At 38.2% G+C, this 8,565-nt stretch overlaps 1 protein-coding gene across 1 annotated transcript in view; it reads right to left on the reverse strand.

Moving 5' to 3' along the window:
• Positions 1–8,565, reverse strand: part of KIAA0391 (KIAA0391 ortholog) — a 143,272-nt gene that overhangs the window by 5,301 nt on the left and 129,406 nt on the right. Inside the window, exon 6 of the mRNA XM_006759702.2 lies at positions 582–730. Within this exon, the coding sequence (XP_006759765.1) occupies positions 582–730 (149 nt within the window). The remainder of the gene's footprint in view (positions 1–581; positions 731–8,565) is intronic.

The following is an 8,565-nucleotide window of genomic DNA, read 5'->3' on the forward strand; positions in this document are numbered from 1 at the left end:
CACTTGATGTTCTCCGTACCTGGTATGCTCTTTCCACCACACCTCCCCTTTTCTCAAATGACTCACTGATTTCCTTCAGACTTGCCGCCTCCCAAAGGCCTTTCCTGACTATTGCACCCACTCCCTGCTGACCTACCCCTAATTCCTTGCTATCTACTTATTCTGCTTTAGTCTTCATAGCATTGAGCCTGGAATTATATAACTTGTTTACCTGTTTACTATAAGTCATACAACATCAGAGACTTGTTGGTCTTGTTCTCTTCTCCAAGAACACAGAAAGTGCTCATATTTGTACAGTATTTGTTAAATGATCTATTTAGGACCTTATAGCATGCATTCTGTGTAATAATCTCACTTCTGACTATATCTTTCTTCCATTCTTCCTTTATCCTGATTCCTTAATCTAATCTAGTTAAATTTATTCTGCTGTAGAAACTATTTTTGTAAGCTGCCTCAAATCTTTTTTTTTTTTTATGAGACTGAGTATACATACATATACACTTAAAAAATGGCAAAAATAGATAATTAACAAACAGATGACAGGAGCCTGGTGTAATTCAATTATTACCTTCAATACTTACATGTTGTCAGCAAAGAAACAGCTGGCTTGCTTTTGCACCTTTTCCATCTCATCCTTTCTCCAGCGGGCACGCTGTACTGTCATATGCTTCCGGCCCAGGACCAACACTCGAAGATTTTGCTTGGCTAGTTGAGAGACCACATTCAAGAGCTAAAAAACACAAAACCAGCCCCCAAGAGGGTCAAGGGAAGAAGAATCTCAAGTAAGTGGAGTGATTCTTCCAGCTGATGATCTCAATAGTGAAACACTTTTTTGTAAGGGATAAGAAAAACAATGTCCATCTTTTTAAATCTGAGGAAAATACTTCTTGTTTACAAATTAATGTCTAACACCTGCCCAATGGTCAGTTTACATTGGAGCCAGGCTGTTTTTTTTTTTAAATAACCATAAACTAGATTTTTTTTAAAAACTGTGTTCCCTAGAGACCACTGGGATAGAGATAGGGAGGCTAAGGAAGATGGGGTTTTGTTCCTATATACTCCAAACCCTGTATCAAACAAAAAAGCTCAGCTTTTGCAAATTTATATAATAGCATTCTACCTAAGTTTTCATTCAAATAAAGGGTTCTTCTTCTTACTTTAAAAGTTTGTAAGTAGCTAGACTAGATAGTGCCGCAAACTTTTGCAGCGAGGATTCAAGATCTGGAGAAGGGGCTGCGCACAGATATACTAGACAAGAAATATAAATTTAGAAGGCATGGGGGAAGCCAGGCAGAGCTCTTACTCTCTAGTGGAGTGACTCCCTGAATCTCGGGACCCATAGCTTTTTATTTACTAGACTAGAATACACATTTGCCCTTTAGCAAAGCAAACAGTCATTTCAATGGTAAGGTTTGGTAAACAATAAGGGATTATCAGGTTAGGGCAGTGGTCGGCAAACTGCGGCTCGTGAGCCACAGCAGCTCTTTGGCCCCTTGAGTGTGGCTCTTCCACAAAATACCACGTTCGGGTAGGCACGTACAGTGCGATTGAATCTTCGTGGCCGATGCGCAGAAGTTGGTATTTTGTGAAAGAACCACACTCAAGGGGCTAAAGAGCCGCATGTGGCTCGTGAGCCACAGTTTGCTGACCAATGGGTTAGGGGATTGCCTTCAGTCATTCAGCCAGCAGGAGGTAATATTATGCTGATTCTCAGCCCTTGCTGAGAATGGACTTCTCGCATTTATATGTTAACTACTTGTTGGTCTTTGACTCCAGCAAGATAGTGACTTTTCAGCTAACCTTTCCATGTCATGCTTCTGCTGAGACTTACCTTTCATTGGAATTATTTTTCTCCCAAAGGAATGTAAATGTCGCCTTCCACCTTCTAGCCCACTTTCCAGTCAATGAATTTACCCCCATTCTTTTCATTCCCCACATGTCTTGTGTGCACATGAACTCCTCTTAAAAGTCTAGTCTTGGATTTTTAGTAAATACAGTACTTTGGTGAGCATGCCTATAGTCAGTCCTTCATAAGGAAAAGTCTGAAAATTACTTTCTTTTTTAAAAAAATATATTTTATTGATTTTTTACAGAGAGGAAGGGAGAGGGATAAAGAGTTAGAAACATCGATGAGAGAGAAACATTGATCAGCTGCCTCCTGCACACCCCCTATTGGGTATGTGCCCACAACCAAAGTACATGCCCTTGACTGGAATCGAACCTGGGACCCTTCAGTCTGCAGGCTGACGCTCTATCCACTGAGCCAAACCGGTCAGGGCTGAAAATTACTTTCATGTAAAACTTATTAAACTAAGTTTCTATATTAAATAAAATAAAATTAGTAATTTACTATCAGTAATTCTAGAATTAATAATAGTTTAATTCTACTGAAAAATTATAATTTATGTTATATAATAGTGTGTTAGAAATATAAAAGTTCTTTAATTTATAAGAGTTGCTGGGCCTTCGAAAATCACAAATTCAAAGTCATTGAAGAAATCCTTAATTTTCTTGGGTCTTGGTTAGAAAAGGCACTGATTTTAGTCTAGCTTTCATTTACTCATAATTTCTTCCCATGTAGATTTTCAAGATATTACTTAAAATTCTTTAATCAATAACATTTCTTTCATTTATTTGGTCAGTTGCCAAATATTGCTTTAGTACCTGTTATGTCTAATATACATTTAGACTGTCTGACAATCAAATAGTGAATTAGCAAGGGCTGAATTTTTAAATTACTGTTTAGTGCTTTGGATTTATATTGTGTGTTTTTTGTCCATTCTACTTTTCTTATTATTTTAGGAAACAGTAATTGGTTTTACTATTATTAATTCTAGAATCACTGATAGTAAATTACTAATTCTAGATTTAAGAGACAGAATAGATACAACTTACCCATTGAATGTGAGTTAATAAACAAGCAGAGAAGTGTACCAAGACCAGTGTGAGGACTCTAAACCCAAAGCTTTACAACCAGTAAAATATAATTATTTTCTTCCAAGCTAGGAATAATGGCTTCTGTGTTCATTCAACAGTTATTTTCTTGGTCTCTATGTATAAGACACATGGTAGGTATCAGCCTACACAATTTTAAAAGACATGGTCCCTGCCTTTAGTGACAAAGTACCTAATAATTTTCTTACCCAACAACCAAGCCTAGGAAAATATATATGCTGACTCCACATATATGGAAAGTTACTAAACATTTTCTGATTAACTGAAGAATATGTACATATCTATTTTTATCCAGCATAAAAGTAGCTCAATTTGAAAACTTGAAAAATATAGACTAGAAGGAAGACGAAAGAGAACACTTGTATCTCACTACCCAAAGAGTATTAACGTGTACAGGGTGGGGCAAAAGTACATTTACAGTTGTGAGTACATGAAGCGCAGGATTTACTCGTGTTCTATTATTTATTAATTATTGTATTAGTTTCCATACAAATTAGTGTAAACCTACATTTGCCCATTCCTGTATGTGTGTGTGTGTGTGTGTGTGTGTATATATTACTATATTTATGTTAGGGCATTAAATATACTCCCACAGTGACAGAAAACAAAATTATATATAGATATATATTTTTAAATCCTCACTTGAGGATATGTTTTTATTGATTTTTAGGGCGAGAGAGAAAGAGAGAAAGAAAAAGAGAGACAAGTTGCCTCTCATACATGCCCCAACCAGATTCAGCCAGCAACCTAGGTATGTGCCCCCAGATTGGGAATCGAACATGCAGTCTTTTGGTGTGTGAGATGCTGCTGCAACCAACTGAGCCACATGGCCAAGGCCATTCTTTATAATATAAACTAAGAGGTATAACAAAGAAAGTAGCTACTGGCAAGTAGTAATCACTTAATTCTAGGTAATAAGTATTAATTCAAAGTTAATTCACTAGAATCCTAGGTTTCAAGGGGTATGGGTTGGAGAGAGAAAATATGAACACAAATTGTCTTCAATTTCTATTTGAAAACCGCTTTACCAAGATACAATTCATCTTTCCTATATAATAAAAGGCTAATATGCAAATTGTACCCACGGGAAGGAGTTCAACCAACCGGGAGTTAGACGTGCGCTGACCACCAGGGGACGGTGCAGAACATGGCGGGCGTTGGCGATGCAGCGCTGCCAGCGGAGGCACTGCCGGCCCCAATGAGAGCAGGACCGTGGTGGATGGTGGAGCAGGTGAGTGGGTGGTGCCAGGCCAAGGCAGGTGCGAAGGGAGGCCCCAGCTGGTGGCGGCTGCAGGCAGTTGGGGGAAGGGGGCTCCCGGCCAGGAGCCAGCAGCCGGCAGCCGCTAGGGACCCTACCTATACACGAATTTCGTGCATTCGGCCTCTAGTATATAATAAAATTCACCCATTTAAAGTGTATAGTTCAATTATTTTTAGTATATTCACACATGTGTTCACCATCAGTCAATTTTAGAACATTTAATCACCTCAAAAGGAAAGCTTGTACCTTTTAGCTATCATGCTGCACCTCCCACTTCCCTATCCCAAGCAACCACGAATCTTTGTCTTTTATAGACTTTACTATTTTAGACTTTCATGTGAATGGAATAATACTTATTTACTAGTCTTTTTATTCTATGCATTTAATATAACTTTATAAGCTATTATTTTATTAAAAGTTAGGCTAGTAATCAAAAGCAAACATCTACACTAAGAAAAGTGTAGTTCATGAATTCAAATACCTCAAGACATTGAGGGTGCATGTCCTTCAGAATGTACTTATAACATTCCTTCCTTAAAGCTATGTTGAGATTACAGATTACTTTCAATGATCCCAGATATAAAATGGCAACTGGCTTCATTAAGAGAAATGACAATTTTTTTTAAGTTTCTATATGAATTCCCACAAAGTTATTGTAAAGGCACACAAAAATATTCAAACAAACACAATTTTTGATACTGATTGTTTAAGTTTTCATGCAACTGAGAAGACATGGCTTAAAGAAAAACACAATTGGGTCTTCACATTTATACCGAGGTGTAGAAAAAATAGCCTTGAGTTTACTAATAGTAAGTTAAAGATAGAGGCTCCAGGAAGAGCAGTAAAGACAGCTTGAACTACTTTGGGGCACCGTCTTGTGGCTGAGAAATATCTGCCAGAAAAGCTCTTTGAAAATGATGAAAAACAAAGGAGAATAAAGGAAAGACACAGGAAGGAAGGATGAGTGTACAGATTAAAGGCACTGGACTAAAACTCTGTGACAGTCTAGCTATGAGCCTACTTCCTCTGGGGTAAATTCCAAGGCTTGATCCGGTGGGCTAGATCAGAGTGATATTACTCAGAATAGTAAAGAAAAAGAAAATTCACCTTAATTATATGTTAGATCAAAAATAAAACTAGGAGAAATGTTCACTTCTGGGAAAATGGAGTCAATGTATTTTTTCTCTATTTTCCCCACTAATTACAGCTAAGAAGCTCAGACATTATATATAAAACAAACACAAGACTTTGAAAGGTAGAGTGGAAAAGGAAGATTGGCTAGGTACCTCAGGACATGGTGGTGAGTTCCTTGGATTTTCTTTTTTTCTTATATATCCTAGACTTGAAGTTGAAGAAGCCAGCAACCTGAAAACACCAATGAAAGCAGACAAAAAAAAAAAAAGACCAACAAAGGCATGTTCTCTCTAGCCAATGAACTAGGAAAGAGACAGTATATATAATATGTAATACCTAAAGCAACCATTAAATATGCAATGCAAAGAGATACACTAAAAACCACTATGCTAAAAACAAAACAAAACACTATAGATAGACAAAAACGGAATTCTTAAAAAAAGTTCAAATAGCCCACAGGAAGGTAGGAAAAATAAAACAGAAAAATTAAAAACAGAGATGTCAGAAAACAATAAACAAAGTGGTTTATTGTTTTGATATGCATAAGTCTTAGCATATCAAAATTAGCATGAAATATAAAGGGTTTAAATACATTAATTAAAAGACAGAGGCTGGCAGAGTGAATTGAAAAACATGACCCAGCAGTATGCTATCTAAAAAAACTCGCTTCTAATATAACAGTATAGGCAAGTGGAAAGTAAAAAGATGGAAAAAAATATATAATGTAAACACAAAGTAAAGCTGGAGTAACTACATTAATATCAAATAAAGTAGACTTCAGAGCAAAGAAAATTACCATAGACACAGAGGGACAATATATGACAAAAGGGTTACTCCACCAAGGAGACATAAGATCCTAAACAGAGATGCAAAATAGGTGAAGTAAAAGCTGATAAAAAATAAAGGAGAAATAGACAAATCCACTATTATAGTTGGAGACTTTAACACTCATCTGTCAACAATCGAGAAAACTAGACAGATAATCAGCAAGTAAATAGAAGTATTCAATACCATGTCCATCTTCAAGGATTGGAAGACTCAATATAGCATATAGGTGTCAATTCTCTCCAAATTGATAGATGGGTCTAATGCATTACTATTAAAATTCCAGCAAAATTTTGAGTGGATAAAAAAGCTGTGGTACATTTATACCCTGGATACAATGCAGCAGTGAAAAAGAAGAATTTCTTAACCTTTGAGACAGCATGGAGGGACCTGGAGAGTATCATGCTAAGTGAAATAAGACAGTTAGAGAAAGATAAGCATCACGTTATCGCAATCATATGTGGAATCTATTGAACAAAATAAACTGATGAACAAAATAGATCCAGAGACATGGAAGCATGGAACAGAGTGCAGAATCTTATAGGAAAGGCAGGGAGAGTGGATAGGAGGCAGGTAATCAGCCAAAGACCTTGTATGCATATATGCATAATCCATGGACATAGACAATAGGGTGCTGAAGGCCTGGGCATGGGGGGAGGGAGGGACAACAGGGGTGGGCTGGAGAGGATCAAGGGGGGGGGGAATAGGGGACATATGTAATACTTTCAACAATGAAGATTAAAAAAAGATTAACTAAATAAAGTATGTGATATTGCTTGAAGATAGTCATGTATAGATTAACAGAACATAGTATATGACCCAGAAATAGACCTACACAAATATGCCAAGAAAAAAATAGCCTTTTCAACAAATGGTGCTAGAGTAATTGGACATGCATAAGTAAAATATGAACCTCTATCTAAATCTCATACCTTATAGAGAAAAAAATCAAAATGGATCAATGACTTAAATGTAAACCATAAACTATAAAGTTTTAGAAAAAACCTAGGAGGAAAAAAATCATGACGTAGAGGTAGGTAGACACCTAAGACTTGACACCTAAAACATAGTCCATAAAAGAAAAATTAATAAACTGGATTTCATCCAAATTAAAAATGTTTGCTCTGTGAAAGGTCCTGTTAAAAGGATGAAAAGACAAGTTACAGATTGGCAGAAAATATTAGCAAACCACACATCTAACAAAAAACTAGTATCTAGAACATATAAAAAAAGTTTTAAAAAAGTTAAAGTCAGTTTTTTAAAAAAGCAAATAATCCAAATAGGACATGAGCAAAGAACTTTCACTGAAGAAGATATATAGATAATAAGTACATGAAAATGTCTAACATTATTAGCCATCAAAGAAATGCAAATTATAACCCAAAGAGGTATCACTACACACCTATCAGAATGGCTAAAATAAAAAATAGTAGTAACACCAAATGATGGTGAGGATATGGAGAAACTGAATCACTCATATAATGCTGGTGGAAATTTAAAGTAGTACAGCCACTCTGGAAAACAGTTTGGCAGTTTCTTATAAAACTAAGCATGTAACTACCACATAACTGAATTATTGTACTTCTGGGCATTTATCCCAGAAAAATGAAGACTTATGTTCACATAAAAAGTTGTACACAATATTTACCTACTTAGGTTTATTTGTAACTAGAGGCCCAGTGCACAAATTCGTGCATGGGTAGAGTCCCTTGGCCTGACTAGCGATCGGGGCCAATCGGGGCCATCTCGCCCAGTCCTGATCAGGGCTGATCAGGGGAAGGACCATGGGACGTTGGCTGGCTGTGGAAGGTTGGCTGTGGGAGCACACTGACCACCAGGGAGCAGCTCCTGCTTTGAGCGTCTGCCCCCTGGTTTTCAGTGCACGTCATAGCAACCAGTCATTCGGTCGACTGGTCGTAACGGTTGCTTATACTAGGAACCCAGTGCGCGATTCGAAATCGCGTGGCGCCACCCACCCTCGAGTTGCCAGTCCAGCTCTGCCTCCCTCCCCAGGCCCTGCAGCAGCTGCCGGTCTGGTCCTGCCTCCCTCTCTGGCCCTTGAAGCAGCTGCGGCGCTGCTGATCAGGCCCTCCCCCAGCACAGGCACGCAGAGGCCCCTGCCGCCCCACCCCCAACGCTGTGTGCACAACCTCCTCCTGTCCGGTAGAGCTGTTATGGCATCCGGGTTAAATAGCGTATTTCTCTATTATATATAGAATTATATATAGACTAGGGGCCTGGTGCATGAAATTTGTGCACTGGGGTGGGGTTTGGGGGGTGTCCCTCAGCCCAGCCTGCCCCTTCTCACATACTGGGAGCCCTCAGGGGATGTCTTAGTGACAGCTTAGGCCCACTCCCTGCTCCCCTTGGGGATAGGGCCTAAGCTGCAA

This window comes from Myotis davidii, unplaced genomic scaffold (genome assembly GCF_000327345.1).
Source record: "Myotis davidii unplaced genomic scaffold, ASM32734v1 scaffold176, whole genome shotgun sequence".
In the NCBI taxonomy this organism is placed as follows: domain Eukaryota; kingdom Metazoa; phylum Chordata; class Mammalia; order Chiroptera; family Vespertilionidae; genus Myotis; species Myotis davidii.